Source organism: Pagrus major, chromosome 20 (assembly GCF_040436345.1).
Source record: "Pagrus major chromosome 20, Pma_NU_1.0".
Classification (NCBI taxonomy): Eukaryota; Metazoa; Chordata; class Actinopteri; order Spariformes; family Sparidae; genus Pagrus; species Pagrus major.
This window is the reverse complement of record NC_133234.1, coordinates 6,099,772-6,125,535: the sequence shown is the minus strand read 5'-3', so window position 1 is coordinate 6,125,535 and position 25,764 is coordinate 6,099,772. Positions and strand designations below refer to the sequence as shown.

The 25,764-nt window shown below is 40.4% G+C and overlaps 2 protein-coding genes across 2 annotated transcripts; one reads left to right on the top strand and one right to left on the bottom strand.

The window, feature by feature from the left end:
* Positions 1 to 10,136: 10,136 nt before the first annotated feature.
* LOC141016017 (NHL repeat-containing protein 3-like) lies at positions 10,137 to 16,137 on the bottom strand. The gene is made up of 3 exons (XM_073490255.1): positions 15,684 to 16,137; positions 13,514 to 13,716; positions 10,137 to 13,365 (listed from the first exon to the last, which is right to left on the bottom strand). The coding sequence occupies exons 1-3, from the start codon at positions 15,940 to 15,942 to the stop codon at positions 12,757 to 12,759; spliced, it is 1,071 nt and encodes a 356-aa protein (XP_073346356.1). The 5' UTR covers positions 15,943 to 16,137; the 3' UTR covers positions 10,137 to 12,756.
* Positions 16,138 to 16,477: 340 nt separating this feature from the next.
* Positions 16,478 to 22,745, top strand: nrbf2b (nuclear receptor binding factor 2b). The gene is made up of 4 exons (XM_073489458.1): positions 16,478 to 16,665; positions 18,977 to 19,061; positions 19,377 to 19,417; positions 20,327 to 22,745. Exons 1-4 carry the CDS (start codon positions 16,636 to 16,638, stop codon positions 21,035 to 21,037), a joined length of 867 nt encoding a protein of 288 aa, XP_073345559.1. The 5' UTR covers positions 16,478 to 16,635; the 3' UTR covers positions 21,038 to 22,745.
* Positions 22,746 to 25,764: the final 3,019 nt, after the last annotated feature.

The window sequence follows — 25,764 nt, the reverse complement described above, 5'->3', positions numbered from 1 at the left end:
TGACGTCAGTTCTGCTTGATGTTTGTAGCAGAACTCTTCAATGAGGTAAATCCATGAAACTTTAGGATTTTGTACCATTATGTAAGAATGCTTTAAGAATAAATCTGGCTTTATTTATCTGGATAAATGGACAGATCCAGGAAGTTTTTCTCACTTTATTTAACATTGCCAGATGTTTTTCCATATTTTCATAAATTTCTAAGGGAATTTTTTTTTTTGATGCAGATCCAATAAAATTCAGGATCTCGCAGATTTAAATATGTTTTATTTGAAATTGGATTAGGCTTGACTGAAGTAAAGAGGGCTGCTGGGCCTTGGCCGAGGTATGCACTCTACTGAGTGCCAAAGGGAGATACACAATCCTCAGTGCAATATCTGACAATTGAATGTATATTTAGCATCTTACTGCCATCACCTTCAGCCTGTACAGCTTATATTATCACACACATCACACCTGTAGACATTTTTGATGTCACAACATGTTATTCTGTTCATACTTTTTGCTTTTGCACAAGTACTTGCTTCATATCTTTGTTGCCCTTAATGTGAATTCTACAAAATTCTGTATTTGTATTTATGTCTTATGTACATATTTATATACATATACATACATGTATATATATATGTATGTGTATGTATATTTATATATATATACACATACACACACACACACACACACACACACACACACACATATATAGGTATGCACCTTATTCCTGCTGATCATTACCCACTCCCTGTTATACATCTCATTGTTTACTTTTACCATTTTGATATTATACTCCTTTTATTTTATTTCTTCAGTCTTTATATTTATTATTTATATAGCAGAGTCTCTGTGTGACAATAAACATCTTGAATCTTGACTCTTCTATCTTCTGTTCCTTTTTCTGTTGTTTTTGAATGTTTTTTTTACCTTGCTTGTTTTGTTATTGTATGATTTGTACTGTTGTTTATCATTTATCCTGTTTTCATGTTTTTGTAAAGCACTTTGTAACTTGTTTTTGAAGTGCTGTATAAATAATGCTATTATTTATTATTATTATTTATTATTATTATTATTATTATTATTATTATTATTATTATTATTATTATTATTATTATTATCATTATTATGTTCTAGTTTAGCAGCGTCCTGGTCTTAACACTTAATCACCCATACATAGATACATCCATAGAGTTTGTCATGCAAGGTGCCAACTGTTCACTCGGCCCTGATGGACCAGGTATCAGGACCGATTTGGGGTTCAGTACTGGGCCCATAATTCCACATGCAGCCACAGCTGGGGGTTGAACCACAGATCTTCCAGTGAGTGGACGACCAGCTCTACCTCCTGAGTCACAACAAACATTCGCTCCAGTTTTGTTTTGTTTGTTTTTTTAAATGTATAAAACCCAAAATCATAAATGACATTAACATGAAGTACCATCCATTCCTACATCCTTGACATGATTTAGATAAGGGGTAAAAAGGAGAGAAGCATGTGTCTGAGAGTAGACAGAAGTAGTAGAATAACAACATGGAGAAACAGAATCAAATCTATTAAAAATATAGATTCATTAAAAAGCTGTCCTAAAGGGACAACAGGTCCAATCCTACATTACATCTGCAGTGTTCAAGTCTTTAGAAATGAGTTAGAGCTGTACTGTGTGTCCTCAACATGGAAAACACTGGACTGATCCTGGTGTGGTTCAAACCTCCAGTATAGGACACCATGTGGACAGCTAACTGAAAAGTGCCTGAAAGCTCAGCATAACGCTTCTTATCCACCTCCCTACTTCCTCTGCTCTCCTCTCTGCCGCCCGCTGACCGAGTTCCTGCTGCAGCAGAAAACTACAGACGAGGCCATTATGGCTGACGTGTCGTCATCCCTGTCTTGTCCCGTCCAGACAAACAAAGACAGAGGATCCTGTTGAACGGCTCTGTGATGATGAGACACTGGCAGTCTCCTGTCTGCCTCAGCAGGGCGTCAGGATGCAGCAGAGAGCTGGAGCTACATTCACTCCCATTCACAGTGGCAGCCTGTGATGGAGAGCCTGTTAATGTTCAACCACAGACAGGAACTGATGCAGGACTTCTTCCATGAGACACACCCCCGCCCCCCGTCCCCCCCCCCCCCACACCTCTTCATCTGGATATATTCATCATCTTTTGGCTGGTTGGAGAAAACAGGGGAGAATATTTGAGCAAGAATCAATAAACACAGGATATTTGTCATAAATATTCAGTATGTAGAACAAAACATACACAGTATTAGGATTTCTGATGAACATATATCATATATTACATAATCTATATATAATTATAATACACACTTATCTGTTTTATCAAGCACATATAAAAGGCCCTGCAATTTTTATATACTATATAAATAGTACATTTACCACACATGCACATAGACACATATGACATCTAATATGCATACATTGTATACACACAAGAGCAACTTCAGCACCACGCTGTACCCCCGCTGACACCCTGGTGCTCGGGTATGGGAGTACTGGTAGAACTCAGAGATCCATCCGTCTTCAGGTGACAGTCAGTACTACTCCACCAGACCTCCTCCCAGCTTGCAGCTCCACATGTCCCGTTGCCCCCTGCTGCTTTCTCTGCCCCCTCTAAGAGACTATCTGTCCGTCCTGCTGACCTACACTTTAGTCCAGAGCACAATATCTTCACATCGACTTGATGGTTTGGTTATTCATGGTTCCCAGAGGATGAATATCAGTGTTTTTGTTGTTGTTTCTAGTTTCATCTTCATCATGGACGGAGGCTGGGCAGGTCTTTGTAGACACGCTGCATGGCTCTGGAGGTGGAGATGTTGGTGTCCTGTAAATCCATTGTTTTGTTCTGGACTGAAAATAATCCAACAACTATTCGATGGATCGCCATGAAACTCAGTTCAGACATTTATGGTCTAGGATGAATCTTAATGACTTTGTTGACACTCTGACTTTCTCTAGTGCCACCCTGAGGTTGACATTTTTGGCTTTTAATTGAGATGTCTTGACAAATGTTGGATGGATTGCCATGTAATTTGATACATGTAATCATGGTCCCAGTGGATGAAACAGTGAACAGCCAATTTTTCCTCTTAGTCCTCCAGCAGGACAAAATGTCAAGTCCAAAACTTTGGGTTATGAGCTAATATTAATTTAACTATGGACATTTCTCAAAGTTGTAAAACAATTTATTACAGGGCTGCCCAAAGTGAAAAAATGTCAGCAAAGCATTTGTCTCATCTGGTGTTGACGGGTTTCTGAAATAATATTATAGTATTAAATTAGTATTATAGTATTAAATTAGTATTATAGTATTAAATTAGTATTAAAGTATTAAATTAGTATTAAAGTATTAAATTAGTATTATAGTATTAAATTAGTATTATAGTATTAAATTAGTATTATAGTATTAAATTAGTATTAAAGTATTAAATTAGTATTAAAGTATTAAATTAGTATTATAGTATTATAAGGTTTGATTTGGCCTGACAGATATTTAGCAAAAACAAAAACAAACAAAAATAAATAAAATGAAGCGTTTATTTTATTTTTTGTCAGGTTATTAAAGTGCTTTACAAATGTGTGCTATCCTTGTTTTTTTGTTTTTTCAGACTGATGCTGATGTAGTGCAATAGCTCTCCTGCTGAAGAAGAGCAGAGTTCAGCACTTAAAGTTAAAAGGATGATATAACATTTATATCATCTTTTCAGACGCCAAGAATCTTTGGACATTTAATGTATTAAAGTTCATTACTAACAACTCAGACCTAACATCACCACTGTTCAGGCACATTACAGTGTGTGTGTGTGTGTGTGTGTGTGTGTGTGTGTGTGTGTGTGTGTGTGTGTGTGTGTGTGTGTGTGTGTGTGTGTGTGTCCTTGCAGTTACCAGTGTACTGTATTAGCTCCCTGCTGTTTCCTTTCTCCTTGTCCCCCAGGAGTGCCATTCAGCAGGCTGTACAGAGTAAATCAGCTCATCCATCTCTGTTAGTGAAAGTCACTTTGTCGGTCGGTCTGTTGGTCCTGAAATGTTTCAGAACCTTGAATCTGCATGTGCCAGGCGACGGTATGCCTTATTTCTGAGTTCAGCTGACTTGGTGGGGCCAAGGTTTTCCATGATGTGCCTGGTCACACTTCATCTTGAATGTTGTGCCTATTAATGTTTTTTGCTGTGTAAGACTGACTAAAACTCCGGGCCACTGTTTTTGTCAGGATCTGTCCAACAATACATCAATTAATGCAGAAAGCTGCTGTCAGTGTGTCGTCATACAGAGACCGCATCGTATCGTCCATCTCATGGTGTCTTTGTCTCTTTGACAGGACAAGACAGGAATGACGACACAGCAGCAATAATGTCCATGCCTGTAGTTTTCTGCTGCAGCAGGAAGTCGGTGGTCTGAGGGGACAGAGGAGGTACGGGCCTCTGATGGTGAGGTCATGGGAAACAGCTCATTTAAAGCTGTGGTGTCAGGAGGGGCTGTTTTTATCAATCACACAGCAGTTTGTCTGTAATAATGTCTATAATAAAGAAAAGTGCTAACTCTACCTTTGACTGGTACAAAGAGCTCCGTGCTCTTTCACATTCACACTGAGAATTCACTGGCATGTTACGACCACGAGCCTGAGGACAGGACAGGATAGCACACAACAGTCTTATGGTCACACATTTAAACATGAATGCAGAAAAGTGCCCAAATTGAATCTCTCTTAATTGTAAGAGTGAAAAATTATTTGAAAATAACAAAACAAATTACTATTGTGATGCATAATTGTTTAGACTTAAAATTGCCGAACAAGTCTGGTGATATTCTAAATGTTCTCTCACTGGCAGCAGATCGACTGTGCAGACACAAACCAACAATGACTGTACCCATCATCACATACTGGGTGTGTATCCAGCCTGATACACCTGATCTCTCTTTGGAGTAGAGCTCCATTAACTATTCAAAACATCGGTAAATACTCACTAGAGCACCAAATGTGCATTAATCCACCTCTGAAAATAGTCACCAACAAATGCACAATTTCCTTTTAGAAAAAGTTTTAAACGAAAGCACATTTTAAAAGATTTACATATGTGTTAAGAGTCACGGCTGAAGCCCGGATTTTAAAAATCATGAAGTTAAAGTCAAACTCCCACAACCCTTCTGAAGAATATCATCATTTGGATTTGTTATAGTGAGCTGGAAATATATATCATATCATATATTTACTGCAAGTTTTTATTTTCAGTGTAGTCATTTTTTCTAAAACCAGACTTGGTCTGAAAATCAAAATACATAAACTAAAATAACAAACAAAGTAAAATAACAGTTTCCCTGTAATTAGTTCCAGAGCAGTTCTTTCCAGGAGACCTAACAGGAAATTGTTAGAAAGTTATGAATCACTCCAAGCAGCCGGAGAAAAAATTCTGCTGGTTGTTTTTTTTTTTTTTTTTTTTGCTGGAGCACGCTCCTAATTGCTCCTAATGTTGCTTAAAAAAAATCCAAGAAAATGTACTTCATTGTCCTCAGTGGCCCTGATGTGTTTGGAGCTGAGTGCTAGAGAAGTTGTTTCATGATATCTGATGACAGTGAAATAAATGATGTATTGTATCATCAACCTTATGTGGCATAAATTTCAAGTGAATCTGATTTCAGACTGGAACACACAGCATGTCTTATCCCTCTTCCTCTTAAAAAAACACTTGTGACTCCTTAATATGATGCATTTCACAGATGAGTGTATTTAACTGGGATTTGGCCTTTGTGGAGTGAGGAATCCCTCCTGGCTGTGTGGGGAAGGTGTGTGGGAGTGTTGTGTGGGCTTTCCCCATACAGAGGGGCTCTAAAGGCCAGCCTACACACTCAGGATCCCACCTCTATCCCAGCCATGACATCCAGCTGGAGTCTGTCAGCAAAACAGCCAGCAAGGCAGAAACCATAGAGGAAGAGGACAACAAGGAGACCGCAGGAGGACAAAGGCTGTGTGAGCGCCAGAGTGTGAAGAAAGGAAGAAAAGTGTGTGATGGAGAAAGTGTGAGGTGGATGGATAAAGACAGTGTGTGTCGGTGGGACCATCCTGGAGTGTAAAATGGGTCCACTCCTACACTCAAATTCCTCTGTATTATATGGAAGTCAACAGGAATGACAGTATGGACACGCGCATCCTCGACAGCTGCACGGTGAGCAGAACACACAAGTACCTGCAGCAGGAGGATGTGTGTGTAGGAGGTGATGCTCTGAATGCAGAGGGAGAGCTGCGTCCTCGGGTTAAAGTGCTGCGGGAACACACAGGTTTCACAGCATGAGACTGATACTCATTTCTAAGTCTGGGAAAAATAATGTTATGTGAACAAAGTCATGCAAACTGGCTTTACCTTTATGTGAATAATATATCATATATTTTATAGGAATGAGTACACGCCATCATTTTCATTTTAATATTTTATGCTTCTTTATACATTTTGGGGACATGCTATTCTTTTTCTGCACTACATGTGACAGCTATAGCTACATGTTCCTTTACAGATTTAAATTTTCAATACAAAACATATGATCAATTCATACCACTTTACTCTCCCTATTTAGATTAGAATAGAAAGTCCTTATACCTGCATCCAGATGGATACAACTCTGTAGAGAAGAGAAAGATCCTCATTGGCTGATTGTTTTCAGCCTAAACAAACTAAATAATCAAACTCTCTTTGCTTTCATGACTGAATAAACTGAATAAACAAACTCTATTTATAATGTATTACTTGGTTTATATGTGGCGGACCCTGCCACTTTTCTAGCTTCAAACAGTGTTCTGGGACCTTGTTTTCCTCTGAGAACAGCTTGTTTATTCAGTGATGGAAAAAATACATATTTCTGTGTTTATTATTACCTCATTAATATTGTAAATATTAAAATTCTGAGTTTGAATTTCTTATCCAAAACCACATAGTGCCTCTTTAGATATTATTCCATTATATGATATTTGCATGTATTTTGTTGGTGTTACTTCTGTAGTTTTACTTCAGTAAAAAACTGAATGCAGGATTGTTACTAGTAATAGATTACAATTTTACTCTGTCCTTGCTACTTTTACTTAAGTAAATGAACTGAATACATCGTCCACCATTGCAAATATAGCTGAAGCTAATTTAAAACACCTTTCCCTCGATAGACATTTCATGCGCACAGCATCCTGCTTCACACAGCAGCCAAAGTTTTTGTGATTTGCCGGTGTAGAATAAACGTGTTTAGATAAACCTGATAGGGGAAAAAGTGTCAGTTGTCCACACAGCAGTTCAGATTCACAGCCCCAGTGCCTCTCTTCATGATCCCTGTCCTCTATGTGTCAGTGTGTCTGTGGTGATTCGATCAAATGGATCATCATTATATCAGGAATATAAACCATGTGTCCACAAAGTCAACACAAAATAATTCAAGTCTATGACACTAGGTTTTGATATCGGGCCATAAGCTAACGTAGACATGTAGATCCATGCAAGCTGATACTGTCAATTATGTAACAAAAAAACAAATCTAATTTGATAAAAATGACCAAAAATTAATGATACTCAGTGATCTGGAGGTGGACAGTTCACACATAATGTAGCCTCAACAATAAAATGTCTCATGTATGTTCTCTTGTAAGTGTGTCTGGTTTATTAGGTATTTTTGGGTGTGTTTAAAATTAATAAATTCAATAAAATTAGCAAAACTAAATATGTAGTTTCTTGAGAAAATGCCAGTAGTGAGATCTTATTGTTTAATAACGAGGCGACACAGGATCCTGTTAGAATGCTTGATTATTGTACGAGCTGCTTGTGACCGACGCGCTGCACCATAACTTAACTGTGAAAATGTGAAACTTCAGAGCTGACTAGGGTCAACAGCACACTAGCAAAAAACAAAACAAACACAAACACACACACCCAAACACACAGATAGTTGCAGAGAGTCTAACACTGCCAGGTTCAGCTTATTGCAACAAATTGTGATTTTCTGTAAGGATGTATGAGCACAAACTATCCTCAGATAAATACGCTAATATGTCTTCACGTCTTCATTGTGTTCATTGTGTTCATATAAGATGTTCAGTATGTTCAGTGCAACATGGTTCTCTGAGGCAGAGTCTGTCAGCTGGCGCCCTCTGCTGTCGACTCTACTGTTCTCTGAGAAAACTCGCACAACACTACACACTAAAGATCCAGGACTTTACACACTTACTTAAAACCTGTACAATAATATTTAATGGGGGATAATTAGATTATTATTGGTCATTCTTTCATTTACAAGTCCACAAGATGAATATAAACATGTAAAACAACACAATACTCAGATGGAAAAGATATAATATCAGCACCCAGCAGTTTATTATTTGCTAACTTATTAACAATCCATACATTCAGTTTCCAAAAACGTCCTCAAGACCTTCAGTTGAGTCAGTGGTGGAAGAACAGTTCCAAAACCAAAAACTCCATTACAAATAACATTCAGAAATGCAAAGTATTTAAAAGTGAAAGTAGTCCTAAGTAGTAGACCTGAGGGTCAGAGGATCGATCTGAGGCGTCCGGAGATGATTACTGGGAGAGAAAACTAGTAAAAACAAAGTTTTGGTTCACAAATCTGTTTTCACATTTTAGACTTTTCTTTTGGGGGTTTTTTTCCTGAAATTTTGCAAAATTTTACGTCTTTGAGCCTCAAACAGTCACTGAAATGAAACCACGTCAGAAGAAATGTCTATCTGATGGAACTGCAACTCAAATAAATCTGAAACATGACACAACAACATTCTTCAGATTTTTCTGAAAAATATATTTTACAAGCTTGAACAGCTCTGTGATATTTGGAGTGATTCTCAGTCATGGTTCAGGCTCCTCCGAGCTCATGCACGTTGGTGAGGACAGTTTAAAGCTGCTAAACAAAGACAATAATAAATCTGGAAAAAATGTATTTCTCATCCCTAACCTTCCTTCACATGACAGACTCATGATCACTGCTGAGGGACTTCTTGAAGGTATTTAATGATCAAGTGAAGCATAAATGTTCCTGTTCTCAGACGGAGGTCATAACTCCAGGTTCATCATGGTCAGTACCATCCACAGCTCCGTCTGCTGAGCTCCTTCTTCATCGCTCTCCTTTTATTTCCTTGGTGTTGTGCTGCGAGGTCACTACAGCCCTGTGACAATGATGCCACTGTGTTATTAAGCTTTGTGTTGGAGCATATTCATCTGACCCGGTTCTGCTCATTCAGCATTCAGAATAAACTCAAAATGTACACAAGCTGTAACTGTGAATTACCAAATATCCATTATAAGTATGCAACTGAATTAAGATGATAGATAACACAAAAATAAAATACGAGTGTACTTTTTATGGAGTTTGATAAGAAAGAGAGAGGAGGAGACATCTTGTGTCTACCAGTTAAACCGCTGAATGAAAATTATTTGCACATCCATATATTCTGGACTGTTTAATGAGGGAGAAGGACTGGCTGCTTTAATGTGGTAAATATAGTATTTTTCCTGAGTTTTTATGTACGCATTAAAACATGTGGAGGGATCTTTAAAACTAGCTAACATTGTTTCATCACTACTGAATTCACCTCTGACATGGCTACAATAAACATCCAAACAGGAGATTTAATCAACAAAAGTGTGATGCATCATGGTTAATCTCTTATGGGAGTAGGTTTAGGCGGGGAGTATAAGCTGTATGGACCGAGCACCATCTAGTGGTACGATATAAAATGATTCTAGCTGGTTCATTCAGGACATCAAAATGAAAATGTTATTAACAATCATTTTAAAGTGCCGTACGGTGCATCTGGATGTTTGGAGGAGTAATTCTTATCACGGATCCTTTTCATCAGTTCAGAGGACAGCTGCATGTCTGTACAGGGGACCCGTCACAAAGTCTTCTCCTGATATGTTCTACATGTTAACAGCTACAATAACACCTCTTGTTCTATTGTTTCTGTTACTGCTACAAGTCGGGCTTTTATCATAATTCATTATAACAATAGATACTGACAGCAGAAACCTGCATGATTTTATTATTTTAGTTTCATCTACCTTTGTGGTCCCAGACATTAAATATGACTAAATATGACATACACACTCACTAACACACATGTACAAGTACATACTGTATACAGGCCGACTCACTGTGTTGTTTTTATTGGGAAGATGAAGATGCATTTTCCAACACTGCACCAATTTACAGACTAAAGAATATAATGCAAAGTACTGTATGTAAATACATGCATCCACATTTTGTTGTACACGTGGAAAATGATGAACAGATGAACAGATGAACACAGAACACCGTTAAGGTTGATATAAATGAACCACGGGTGCGTGTCACATTGTTTTTGTGGAGACAAATTACATTTCAAGATCTCATGATCACAACTTAATCCAAGTGTTTATCTTCAGATTAAATTAAATTATGTAGTTATTACAATATTATAGTTATGTCAGGATAACATTTAATTAAAAAATAATTAGCACAAATCCAAAATGTCTCATCTTAAGACAGTTAGGTTAGTCGTTCATCGTGAGGAAACAGTCTGCTTTGTTAAGATAATTACACTTAATGAAGATTAATAATTAAATCATAAAGAAGTGGTCATAATAAAATAGTATGTACAGTTTAGCAGACACAAACCAATGCTCAGATATACAGATGCAAACATGTAACATATCACAAATAGTGCAATCACAGACTGTTTCCCAACAAACAAATGTTTTTAAGCACATTAAGCATGTAATTGTTAAAGTATTATTGTACATCCATTAAGTTGATTAAAAGCACAATGGATTTTATTGAAGCAGCAGCTTCAAACTTGCTGCATGTAATCTGATAATTTGCCTCCAGTGATGTGTGCCAGGTGTGGAACAAATAACTGCTTTTCAAGACCTGGTGCCTACATTACCCACAATGCAACTTAGCCACTGAGTGACATCACTGGAGGCAGATTACATGCAGCTTCCTCTGAAGTCACAGAAGACTTCATACTACTTTTCCCCATATGCAGTAGTTTTCCCCCAGACCTGTAAACACATATTAATGTGTTAAATTGGTGAAGTTACCCTTTAAAGCATGAGCTGGAGTTTTGTTTTCTCTCCTCAAGATGAGTAAACTGAACAAAGTGTATTAAACTGGATTGGACAATTTAGATTTACACCCTGTAGTCACCAGCAAACCAGGACCTGAAAACAAAAGGCTCAACATTCACATATAGCTCATGAGTTCTGCACCGACTGCAAAAAGTACGAGTGCAACAATCTTATAATTCCTTCTGGTGGGAGTTTCTTGTTTTCTGTCACTGTGCTGAAGGACTGCTGAAGCACACTTCCTCCTGAATCTCAGGGTAAATCACATGTTTCTACAGACCCTGCACAGTTACTGATAGTGGCAACACACTCACTGAAAAAGTAATTCAACTATCACAATAAAGTTCTCAAAGTAAAGATAAAATCAGAATACAGGTGATGCTGTAAAACAGGTAATGTACTGTGAGACAGTCATATAACCCTAACCCTAACCCTAACCCTAACCCGTCAGGTTACTGAGAGAAAACTTTGGCCCTAGTGGCAAAATCATCAGCACACAACTCAGATCAAACAGTCTGCAAAACAATTCAGTTCCAGCCGTTTACACACGTCTGCATGTATAATCATACAAATGTCTTTAAAAACAGACATAAACTGGCACAAAGCACAGCAGAGTTTAAAGTGTCTGCAGTGAAGAAAGGAAACACCTCGTGGTTTCAAGCAGTGCAAAGTCAAGAGAGATAAATATGGCACAGAACGTCACTGAAAGCAAACAATGAAAAACTCACTCATATGTTCTTTAAGATGGTGATTAATGATTGAACAGTCTATAGATGACATATTAGCTACTACATGATGCCTCTATCATGATGCCTCTATCTATATCAAAGTATTTGATATTCAGTGATATCAATGACTTTCCTAAATCATTGATGTACTCTATTTTGAATCCCATAATAATTTCAATACTGAATATTTCATACTATTACCGTTTTAAACAAGCGCATGCTGAGTCAGCAGCAGTCCTGTCTCAAAAAAAATGCATTTACATTTTACTAGATGGGCTCACCAGGCCACCGAGTTCAGTACGAGGCTTCTCCTCGAACGAGATTTGTTTTTCTGGTTATTTACCTGATCTTATTATTTCATCATTGTCGTTTGTTAGTGTAAAGGTGTCAGAACTACACACTCAGCCTGTCAGGGCCCAAACTACACTGTTAGTGGATGTAACTTTGACAGTCACAGTTCACCGAGGGATTAAGATGCAGCCATTACAGCTGTGTTGTGGCTGCCAGCTGAGGCAACGAACTGGACCCATTCCAAAACTTTTGGCAACGATAAAACATTTACACACCAAAGCATGTAAACACAGGGCCCAGATTTAAACATTTAAAAATGAAAAAAATGATAACGTAAGAAAACGGAAGAAACACGTCGTCACTTGTGGACGTTTGAAAACTGTTATCAGGAGAAGCGTTTGATTAACGTTACAAGTTAGATTACATTTTAATCAAAACATATCTGCTGTTTGTGAACTAGTCATATGAAAATTTAATTTCTTTGCAACAGGGCTGTCAATGAAAAATTGTTTTGTATTGTTTTTTGGTTCATATGCCTGCAAATTACATAACACACGTGGACATTTTCCATCCTTTTTGAAATAACAGGTGATGCTTCTGTTATGACAGTTAGTTTGTGATCAATGATGCTATTTTAATTCTTCAGTTAAAGGTTTATAAGGAAACTCCCACCAAGACTGAAGGGGGTGAACTTCTGGGCCTGCTGAGCTCGAATCTCAGCCACATACAGGGCCCCTGTTTTCAGGTCCAGGTCTACCAGGTGGGGCTTCACTTCATCAGCCAGCTGGATCACACTCACCACTCTGCACTGGCCAATCAAACCCACCGGTGGGGCGTCCAGCAGCGTAATCTGGTTGGTGTTGAGCTGGACAACAACAAAGTACTTCTTGTCTGGGGTCAGGCGGACGGAGTAAGGCGCGTCCTCAGTGAAGCAGCTTCCCCACGTCCCCAGCCAGTCCCCGGTGATGGAGTTAAAGACCTGGATCCTCTTATTTCCCCTGTCGGCCACCCACACTCTCTGGGCGTTGTCCACGGTCACGCTGTGGGGAATGTAGAACTGAGCCAGGCCTTGTCCTTTCTCTCCATGCATCCACAACACCTCCTGCTCTTTGGACAGCTTGATGAGGCGGTTGTTGATCCCACCATCACCATCCACGATGTACATCTCTCCGGAGTCGTGGACGAAGATCTCAGCTGGCTGGTCGAACTGCAGAGGGTTCAACCCAGAGCCTGGATTTCCTGGTGTACCAAGCACCTGACAAATACAAGAAACATTCAACAACAAGCAACGTTTGGCTCGTCTCATTCAATAAACACTGCTAGGTACTTAAATGGAAACCAAGCTTGTGGAATCTGAACCAAAGATTTGTAGTGACAAATCAAATCCTAGATAAAGTCGTCACCTGCAGGAGGCTCCCAGAAGGCGAGTACTGTTTGATGCAATGGCCGTATGGACCGGTACCAACATCTGTGATCCACACAGTGGGGTTCAACGTGGCAGCGTCTGCTAGAAATATCCCATGAGGCATCTCCAGGGTGGTTGTATTCCAGGACATGAGGAAATCTCCATCTGTGGTAAACACCAGCACTTTGGGCACATTGTCACCTAGAAGCAAAGCAAAGGCAAACACACCAGCAGCACATTTTATAGTGAGTGGATTTTGTTCAAAGTCAGTTTTTCCTGTATTTGTATGAAATAATAAGAGAACAGTGAAGGAAAGCAAATCAAATACAAAATATAGCTGCAAGTGGTTCTTAATGTGGTCCCAGTACAATGCACAGTTTTAGAGAAGAGAGCTTGAAAAGCTTGAAGAGTTAAGGACATGATCACACCTGGCCTTCTCACATGATGAGATAACAAATAAATAAGTCATCATGGCACAATGTGGTCAGGCAACTTTACATTTTTGTTGTTAAGTTGAAAATGGAGGCCCAGCTTGAAGATGGCTTTGGTCTCATGTAATGGGGGGTCCAAACGTGAACATGTGGACAGGTATCACAGCTGGTGTGATTTCATCACAAGGTGGTCTCTAGTTAATGTTATTATCATTATGAGGAAATCTGCCTTCCCACAAATGAAAATTAAGAAAACTTTGCACAAAGGTTTGTTCCAAACTTCCTCAGCTGTCACTGTGGTCCACGTGAGCAGAGAGTTCAGATGCTTTGAGCTGACAGGAATTCTTAAATCCATCATTCTGTTTTCCTCAAAAACTGTAAAACTAATTAAACCAACTTCCAACCTCACTGTTTCTCTCCATGGACAGCACACATCTTCAGACAGTCAAAGTGTTTTACTGGAAACATCTATTGCAAATGTTCCGTGAACGAATGTTCATGGAAGTAAAGACAACATCTTGATGTCGTGGTAGATGTAGTGTGGTACATTTCAGAACTGTACCTCAGTATTTTGACTTTATCCTCATGTAAACTAGTGCAGTCATGGATCAGTAAACATAGTTTGTCAGCTATGGAGAATTAATTAATGATAACTTTAGTTAACCCTTTTTCCTCCGCTTCCTCCTTCTTCTACCTCCTCCTCAAAATGTTGTGAGCTTGTTGTATTGTTGCAGTCACATCTAGACAAGTGTTAACTTGTTAGTCAGTACAAGCAGAAAGTTCTATTCATTTAGTTTGACACAAATTAGCCTCAGAATCTTAAGTGTAGGTTATATAGATTCAGAAAACACACACACACACGCACACACGCACGCACACACACAGGAATACAAACTTAAACAAGGAGTGTTTACCTGGTTATGAAACAGTTTCAATGCAATACTGATGCCTCGAATTGACCGACATACAGGCAGCCAACCAGACCATCAGTGAGAAGATCGGCTGTTTCTATTATTATTGTTAATCTTATCGCCCGTCGCTGGTCTGATATTCACTTGATTGATCTGATGAGTCATAACATCAAGACTGTGTTTTATGGTGGAGTTGTGAGGATGAACTGAGGAGTCTGACAGCTGCTCTGTAGTCTGGTGGCAGGGTTCAACACTAAAACAGGTTTACTGTGTCTCACCATCATCATACAGTTATTTATCAAACAGCCACAAATAGACACATTACCTCATAATAAGAGTAGTATTAAAGGAGCAGTATGTAGTTTTAGAGAAACATCGTCATTGACTGATTGGTTTCTGCCTCAACAAACTCTCTTTGTTTTCATGTTTGAATGAACGGAATAATCAAACTGACCTTAAAGGACAACACAGTTTATACTGTTTTACTTTGTTTATATGTGGCGGACCCTGCCACCTTTCTAGCTCCAAACAGTGTTCTGTTCTGTCTGACAACAGCTTGTTTATTCACTTATGGAAAAGATCAATATTTCTGAGTTTGTAGTATGAGTTTTAATTTCTTCTCCAAGACTACACAGTGACCCTTTAAATATGGTGACGCTCACACAGCTTTTGTTCACAGGTGCAGCCAGAATCACCCCAACAACATTCTCCCTGAACACCCTGTGAAGGTTTACAGTCTTCTTACAGATTCATTCACACATCACAATATGTAAACACAGGGATCAGGTTTAAATATAAAGAAGGCCCCCGTGCTGCCTGTATTTACCTCTCTGTGCCACATACACCACACCAGCATACTGGTTAACAGCCACTCCAAACACCTCCCCGGTGAACAGCTCTGGGTTCTTGGGCCAGCTCAGGTCCAGTTTGTACAGGGGTCTGCCCATCAGCTGGTAGTCATGTCTGAGGCTGTGGCTGCCTGGCTTCTGGGTGCTGATGGTACCGTACAGCACCATCATGAGCAGAACTAATGAGACCATACTGGATACTATCAAACACGTATGGCCTCTCTTTTTCATCAACATCAGTGGTTCGCTGCAGGATGGTGTTGGTCTGGTATCCTGGTTCGGTGCCGTTAGCTCTGGATCTGTAGAAGTATTTAACAGAGCCTGTCAGGATGAAGTAATCTCACCTTTGTAACGCAGGTGAACGTTACTGTGGTAGATATTAGTTAAACACCCAGTGAGTTCACCTTCGTCACAGAGCGACTGAACACATTCAGTTAAATTCACTTCCTTGAGTCTAAACGAAAATAAAACGGCTTATCAAGCGACACAGATTAACACCGGTCATTTCCGTTCACACTATCACAATAAAACCATCATTGAAACAAGGATACGCACAATCCATGGCTAAAGCTCTACTGACTGGGTTATGGGTCCAGCGAGAGGTCAGACCAACGTGTGAATAAATACATGTGTGACTGGATCTAAATATGTGTTACATGGACCACTGCTTGAGACAGATTCAACACTATTATTTTAAGGCTTTTATTTTTAGGACGAGTCTTGAAAGCATCCGGTAACTTGACGTCGCAAAACATCCGACAGGAACTGCTGCGACGTCACAACGTGTTGACGCAGCCGCGCTGTGGAGGAGACTGAGCTTCACTCACTAATTTACTTGTAATTATTTTTGTCAACATTTTTTCTCGCAGGTCGAATGACAGTCCGACACAGACATCTTTCATGTAGTGTTAGCCATCGAAGCATCGACTCATGGAGGTGGTGGACAGCCCACTCAATCTCGTAAGTTGGACTATAGGTGTTGCAATACCAGGCTAACGTTACTGTAGCTAGGAGGCTGCAGGGGGAAGCTACATTAGCTAGCCCCCACAGTAAGTTAGCAGCTAACCGCCCTGTTGTTTGCCGTGTACGTGTTGTTGTCCGGTAGCTTGGACATGCTATATATGATACATTTTGGTTGTGCCTTCGACAGAGAGCGAGACGTTTGACGGTGAAATATAGTCCCGTCAGACCTGATAGTGATATTATGGCGCTATAATGTTAAGAGTTAACGAAGTGTTAACAGCGAGGGGTGAACGTGTTACTAGTTAACTTGTTTACGAGGCCATTTGGTAATAATAAGCTGTTAGCAGCTCATTTTGAAATGCCTTAACACACTACACTGTACCAAACTGTACCAAACTGAGTCACACAGGGTACCAAACCCGGGTACCAAACCCAGCTCCCAGGTAGTATTGAGTTTAATGTATTCATTAGTCATTACAATGACTCGGTTGTGTCAATGAAGGACAGTGGCAGTGGCGTTTAACTGATAACAAGATGCCTCATTTGATTTGCTGTAATTTTAACCGACATGACAGTAAAGGAAGACGATAATAAAAGGTTGGTATTGATGAGGTATGACATGCAACAAAGATCCCAAACAGGGCACATGAACGTTAAATAGTTTGTCTCAACCATTTGGGCACCAAGAGACCAAAAAATATAAATTTCTTTTATCCAGATGGTTCATAGAGTCTTTGAGGAAATAACATTTAAATAAACAAAGTCCAGTCGATTATGATACAGCACTTAGAGGTACCATGACCCGGATGACTGAGGACCTTTATCAACAACACAAAGACATTGAGGATCAGACTTACTCTTTACACTGGTGTGTTAACCTTTTGACTTACAGTCGTGGTCAAAAGTGATGATTATAGAAAGTTGTGTGAGTCAAATGTTCTGTGTAGCATCTTAACTTCCTCTGAGTGATTCTGACTGATAACAGCTGGTGACTTTTCTGGGCCCATTTCAATAGGGCTTGTTTGATTCACCCATTAGACTCAGCCACAAACACTACAGTGGGAAAGTCTAAAGAGCTCAGTATTGATCTGAAAGAGCACATCATTGATTTGAACATGTCAGGAAAGTCACTTGGAGCCATTTCAAAGCAGTAACAGTTCCCAAGATCAACTTGAGACAACAACTATAAGTATAAAGTTCATGGCACAGTTGTGTCACTGCCACGATCAGGAAGAAAACACAAACTATCACCTGCTGCTGACAGAAAACTGGTCAGGATGGTCAAGAGTCAACCAAAAAACACCAAAAGGCAAGACTGCAATGAATTAGAAGCTGCTGGAAGACAGGTGTCAGTGTCCACGGTCAGGTGTGTTTTACATCAACATGAGCTGAGAGGCTGCCGCGCAAGAAAGAAGCTCTTGCTCCAGACGCAGCACCTTAAAGCTCGACTGAAGTTTGCTGCTGATCGCATGGACAAAGAAAAAACCTTCTGGAGGAAAACTCTGCGGTAACATGAAACAAAAACTGAGCTGTTTGGCCACAGTGAGCAGCAATATGTTTAGAGCAAAGAAGGTGAGGCCTCTAACCCCAAGAACACCAAACCTACTGTCCAGCATGGTGCTGGTAGTATTATGCTGTGGGGCTGTTTTGCTGCCAGTAGATCTGCTGCTCTAAATAAAGTAAATGGAACAATGAAGAAGGAGGATTATCTCCAAATTCTTGAGGAAAACCTAAAATCATCAGCAGCAGATTGGCTCTTGGGTGCAGTTGGGTGTTCCAACAGGACAATGATCCAAACACACATCAGAAGTGGTAAAGGAACAGATCAGTCAGGCTAGAACAGAGCTTTTGGTATAGTCTTCACAAAGTTAAAGTAATGTTAATATATAAGAGATACAAGCTGGAGCGAGGTGGTGGAGTGGATTAAGATGTCACTGTCATACAGGCTTCAACATTAATGTTTTGATTTGTTGTTGTGTAGTTTTAGCTCTGTTTTTTCTTTATGGTTTCAGTTGTCATTTTAGACACATGCTCATTACTCAAAGCAAATTGAGGTGATGACGTTGTCATTGCCCAAACCCTCCATTGTGTATGGATACACTGATACACAGGAACCAGGCTTTTGAAAAATATGCACTTTTAAAGGCACTTTCAAAATTTCAGTTGTAGTGACCTAAAACTCTGTTGGCCTGTGAACAAAAGACCAAAATATAGAGGATGATACTCATTTTAAAAAATGATCCGTATCTGGTGGACTAGTAAAGAGCTAATCCTGTCTGTTTCCTCCGTATCTGCTGCCTCTCTGCAGGCTCATCAGCAGTGCAGGAAGGCGGACCGTCTGCTAGCAGCTGGAAAGTATGAAGAGGCCATTTCATGCCATGGAAAAGCAGCCGGTGAGTTCTGTGACACACGATGGACAAGATTTTATACAGAGGCCTTCTTTAATCTGCTTACCTACTTACTCATCAAAGAATGACTCCAGAGTTCAAAGTCACATCAGCCCAGCTGAGCCTGACCCAAATAAATAATATGATAACTCCTCAGAGAATGAATGTAAATTGCTACAGCATTCATTGAGTACCATGAAAATATGTATTGAGAGCCTTTATGGTTTACTGTTGTTAAAGTGCAGCCTCTATTTGTATGATGATGACAAAGTTGTTGGCCTCCTCCATGTTGCTTAGTTGTCTGTCTCTGTCTCTCTCCAGATCTTTTGACAGATGCAATGAAGACAGCGGTGTGTGAGCAGGTGAGACACTTCAGTGTGTGTGTGTGTGTGTGTGTGTGTGTGTGTGCATGCGTGCGTGCGTGTTCAGTGAGTTCCATGAACTGGTGCAACATGGTCACCACAAAAAGCCTTGAACAAAGAGAGTAAACTAGGGAGGAAGAAGAGAAACATGACAGGAAAGAGGAAACAAAGATAGCATGAGACTTAAACAGAGGGAGAGAGAACAGGATGAAATGAAGAAATGGTAAAGAAGGAACAAGTGAACTGAATAAAAAGGGGTGAAGGGTATGAAGGCAGGGAGGAGCTCCAGCAGTAAGCTTTTATTTTTTTATCTTAAAATCTTTTAACTGTTACTGTTATATTAGATGATACAGCTGAGCACTTTATAATGGTGTGAATATATGGAATTTATAAAATAGAAAACAGAAAAAGTCATTGTTGGTGATTAATTAAAGTCTGAGATCCCACATTGATTTGAAAAGATGTTATTTACACCCTTGATGTCGTACACACACTTCAGATGAGCTGCACGCTAACGCCTTTAGCTTTGCAGCTACAGTGAAGATTTTGGGTGTAAAGGGTGTAAATAAAGACTGTATTGGGTTTATTAAGTAGAAACCAGCCACTATTACTCATTCATCTTGTTTGCTGCTGATGTTGATTCACTGCTGAAGGTAAGGCTGGTAGAGGGAACAGGGGCTGCTGGGGGATCGGAAGCTGCTGTCTCATTCATTAAGTCTACAGCAATTTCCCAAATGTGTGGAGAGTGGCTAGTTAGGCTACATACAGTCAGCTTGCATTTTAGCTTGTTTATAACAATTTACCATTAGCCTAAAGGGCAGGCTCTGGCTCTGCAAAAGAAGCCAGCAGTGTATTAGAGCCTGGTGTATTGAGAGTGCCGTGGCTGGTGTTGATACTCTGTGTCCTCAGGCTCGTCTGTCCATGGAGCTGCAGCGAGACAGTCACATCAAACATCAGCGACTGATCCAAGAGCGCTGGAAGAGAGAGGCTCGTCGTGAGGCCACGAAGGCTCGACCTGGCCAGGTGCAGCCCTCCAGCGGCCCAGCCCTTCTTACCCAGACCCAGTCCACAGGCCAGTCCCAGCCCCATGGCTCCACAGGCCTCTCAGCTGCCGAGTGTGGAGGAATCAGGGAGAGAGAGTACGACACCTTGCTCTACCAGCTTCAGACACGGCAGAACGGAGGCTGCCAGCCTTCGACTCCGCCGTGCCCTGGATCTAAGACCACCAAAGACGACAAAACTCGCCTGGAAGAACAACAGACCACCATCGAGGACCTGCGGCGCCTGGTTGACCAGCTGATGAACGAAAACCAGCGGCTGGCGGCCGACAACAAGCGGCTACAATCAGAAAACACCCGTCTGCGCTCCGAGGCGGTTGAGGCAGCAGACTTTGTCGAGCGTTCTGAGCTCTGGGTGCTCCCGCAAGCAGGTGGTGCTATGGGAACAGGCGGGCAGGAGAGGAAAAGCACAGGGAAGGGGAAGGAGATCGCCATCCCTCAGCTGCCACCGCTGGAGATGCCAGCTCAGGAAGATCTGTGTCTGGATGACCTGCCGCCTTTGGAGCTGCCAGAGGACATCCAGAATGAACTACAGGAGCTGCTGGACAGGGACAAACTGTGATAAGAGACATGTCTCACACACACACACACACACACACACACACACACACAGTATGACTTCTGAGTCGGACATCAAAATGTTTGACATGTAAAACCACAGACTCTCCTCAGACCTCCTCGTAGAGGTCTTATCAGGCAGATTGTATGATAACATCTATACCACTAATAGAATGCAGTCTAAGGCCTTGTCCTCATGTATACAGATATTTTTATACATTGATTTTTTTCCTCCATGTTTCCTTTGACAAAATATCTCTGTACTCACGAGAAGGCAAAAACAATTCTAAACACTTAAACAAGCAGAGGAATAACTTGAGGTTGAGTGTGAAGCTGATTCTGTTTAAATAAAATGATCCCAAACCATAGAAAACCTCTAAGTTAAGTGGTAAACTTGTAATTACACGTAGCAGTGCGAATCTAACATGAACAAAGTCTGCCATTGTTGTCTGTTCAGTCGTGTGCTGATTACACAACAATCTGTGTGTCTGAAAGGAGGTGAGGATGTTACCTTTATCCATAATCTCTGTTTGACTCCTCACAGATGCATAGTAACTAGAGTTCTGAAAACAATTTGCACCTCAGAAGGTGTTTCCAAAAAACTCTCCATTTACTGACCTAAAGTGCTGTGTGCTCGTGAACAAGAGGCCAAAATGCAGAGAACAACGATTGTTTTGTAAAATCTCTGTGTACATGAAGACAAAGCCTTGGTTAAAGATAAGTTCATCCACAGATAATACCAGCGTTCACTTCAGTGAGGATGTTTGTCAGTATGTCATGCATTGAGTCCTGTATCAGCTTTCAGGAAACAACTGCACTAGTAAGAAACATCAGCCTTTAACAAAACACTTTAACTCAAGGTTCCCTTACAGTTTTTTCCCAGAGCTTTGGACCACATCTCATCGTCCTCCTATGTATCATCATATTACTGAAGACTCATGTCATGACAGCTGAGCTAGTCCTATGGCAACTTAACAAAGAGCATGAGATGCAGTTGACAGCAAGTAGGTGGATGTTAATGTTAATCACAGTGTCTGGAAATAACCTCAATCAACTGTGAACAACTCAGGCAGCATAACTTAAGTGTTCTGAAGCTTTTTATCCCCTCAGTTATTTATATCATGTTTTACAATTTCTACAAGTGAAACAGCCTGTGTGTGTGTGCGTGCGAAGCAGAACCAGCAACAGTGTCTGAAACAACTGGACCTGCTGCTTGTTTCTGTCTGAACATTTGTCTTTGTTTAAAATCCTCTGACATGATTAGTGTCTAATTTTTAATTCATGCTCGTCCATGAAGATAATCTTAGTAAAACAGTTCAGTTTCAGAACACTTAATGTGCTGCTCATTTACATTTCTGGTTATTTTCTATGTTTTGGTCCTTTATCAGAACATTTTCCCAGCAGCCTCAGGTGTTCTGTTGAAATACAGCAGAACCAACACACTCATGTGATGTCACACTGACGTACAAACTCAACTCTGTCTTCTGACATGAAGGTGAACAGAGGAGCTCTAAATGTAGAATCTGTGGATGAACTGTTCCTGTGGACGTCATTTGAACCTGTCTTAGGTATTGGTCCAACTCTTACCACACACACACACACACACACACACACATATTGATTGATATTGATAAACAGAAAGCATATTGCTGTTGTTGAGGAAAAACTATTTTTTTCTGTTAGCAAACTTAAATTAAAGGCTTCAATGATCATTTGTGTGTGTAGTGATTTTTTATGACATGGCTTCAAATGAGGAAATAATCACTTATCCTAATGCCATGCAGATTGGTGTTTTTGTGCAACAACAGCAATATAAAACACATATATACAATATATATATATATATATACAATATACAGTATACACAAACACACACAGTGATGGTGTGAGTTGATGGGGATAAAGGCTGAAGCACACAGGTGATAGAGCCCAGCAGACACATCCAGTCACTGTCTGTTCACACTGCAAGCAACCAGGTTGATGAGTTGACGATGTGTGAAGCTGACACACACTGAGGTTTGCAGCAGGACGGGATGTTGGCTGATTGGATCATGTTGTTCATAATGCTCATAAGAGCAAACTGCTGTTTTTGCCTGTTCTAGCTTTTTGACCTCACCTGTGAGGATTGTCGGCTTCTGTTTTATATCATTTTAAAGTGAATAGTTGTGTGTTTTTGGATAGTAACAAGTGCTTTAAGGCTGTCATCATGATCTTTAGAAGAATTGTAATAGGATTTGTCTCAGATTCATTATTAATCAAGAACATAATCAGTAATGAAAGTACATCACAAATGTACATGATGTGAAAATGTAGCTGTAGAGGCGTACTGATCTGGACTGCATCATAATGCGCTGATGGCATATAAAGCATGTTTTGCCAAGTGTCATACCTTATGGTATTGAATAAAAAATGGCTGCCGGGAAGCCAGAATCTGAAGTACTGTTAGATGTTGGAAACTGGTCAGCAAGAAGTTAAACATGCAAGATCACTGGGCTGGTTCTTCTAAAGCTGCATAAATCAGTTTCTGTTGACTTGATAGAGACGCCCTGGATACATTATCAGCCTGTCAGTCTGTTATGGCTAGCAGGTTGCAAACACTTGACTATTTATATTGTGTACAACCAGCAGACACAGAGCAACATTAGCATCCACTGGGAGTCATCTGATGAATATTAAGTCTCATTTATGCTCTGTTGAATCCAGATCCAGATGGAGTCCTCTGTCCGTATTTGTGCACGTTTTCTAAAAGCTTATGGATGTGGACTAAAGGAAGCAGTACCACTGTGAATCGTGGGGGGGCAGTGTAGCCAGTAGTTCAAGTGAGACAACGAAGAAGCAAGGAAATGAGTTTCATCTTCATTTGCACATATAAAGTGGTATCAGTCTCCGTCCGCATGTCACGATGTCTGTAATGGCATCACAGCCGTCCGCCCTCGACGACGCTGCCTCTGATTTTATCTCTTTCTTGTCATTATCTCGTCCTTCACTGTCGCCATGCTTGTTACTGTCAGAACTGATTCTTAGCTGCCCCCTCTAGTGGATGTAGTGCTGAACATCCATGTCAATGTAACTTCGGACATAAAGGGGCCAAACTGAGCCTTCAGTCATTTAACTTTTAGCTCTGGGTTTAGTCTCCACCAACTCCTAACGGTAATATCTAAATACCTCACTATGTCCACCAGCTGGTCTAACTGTGTGTCTGCTGTAGTGAGTTTATTAGAGCTTCTCCCTGCGGCCATGCTGACTGAACATAGACTGAACATACAGCTGATGTGCTGTAAAACTTACCAGAGGCGTCATATTTGGTTCTGATGTTCGTCTATGAGCCTCACCTGTCACATGATGTAGATGTTTGATTTGGTGCTAACATTATAAAACTATTTGTTGCTGAGGCTTTAACAGAGCTGAGCGAGCGTTAGTTGTGTAGCACTCTGAGTGGATGTGATGAACAGCTTCTCTAATGAAGACGTGTGATTGGCTGTTGACAAAGGAACTTGTTGACTGTGTTGCTTGCAGTCTGAATGCATGTGGCATGTGCATGCACACACACTATCACAAACTTTGAGGCATTGTACAAACTCACACTCAGAACTGTGTATTTCCTTACTGGAACAATAATGTTCTGCAGAACTGGCTGCAAACAGGATTGTGCTGCGTTCACGACCTATGCAAAACTAAATGTAGATCAAACACTCAGATTAGATTATGTTACCTTACATACTAAAGTACACATTTGTTAGTAAGGCTCACCGTTAGGATTGACCTTAATGCTGACATGTGGACGACTGTAGAAACAAGTGTTTTCTTTTTAGAGGAAGCTAACTGAGTAAATGACTTTCATCATTTATGATCACACCTCTTGGACACTACGGCAGGATATAATGTCTTGCTGCATGTTTGTTTTATCATTGACATGATAGTGTTTAATCAATGTGTTTTTAAATGTGAAAAGGTAAATTATGAACTCTACATCCATGGACTCTGTCAGGCTGGTTTAATTATCCTTTTCATAGGACGTGAATGCAGCAATAATATGAAGACAGACACATTTCATACAGCTAAAGGGAGTCACTTCTCACTTGTAGTTGATGGTCGGAGTACAAAATGAAAGCTTAAACTGCCGGCTGGCCGGCTAGCATTAATCAACGTAGCCGAAACAGCTTCAGCAGCCCTCCAGAACTCTGGACCTTCTCAACAAACCCAACCCGTGCCTTGGACAACTCTCTGTACTTAGGTGGCAGTCACGTTTGGATCTTCAGATGGACAGCAGCAGCAGTCTTTTGACTTGATTAATCACCAGACAGACACCGACTGAAAACAACAGTTCTGAAGTCATCTCAGCCCACATCTGTATCCGTTACACTCTCATATGTCGGGATAGGTATCCAAAGGTGGCACCTTTGGCACAGCTCCACCATTTTGTGTTGCAACCACTGAGCTAAGTCCTGATGGTGCGTGGTCTCACAGCAGGGGATAACCATTATTAGTGTTGCCTCGTGATTTTGTTTGGTACCAAGCTGACAAAGGCCAACCTGTGACGATCTCCACCATCAAACCAAACCTTTGTCATTAAAAGCTTTCCACTGTCAGACAGCTGAAGGAAACAAACCTATCCTCATCCCTATTGAAAACTAGTGTAAAAGTTGTTTTGTCAACTTGTGTGGAGCCAACATTCTGCAGACTCAACCATCGTCATCATGAGAAGATGTGAGCACAGATGGTTTCAGAACT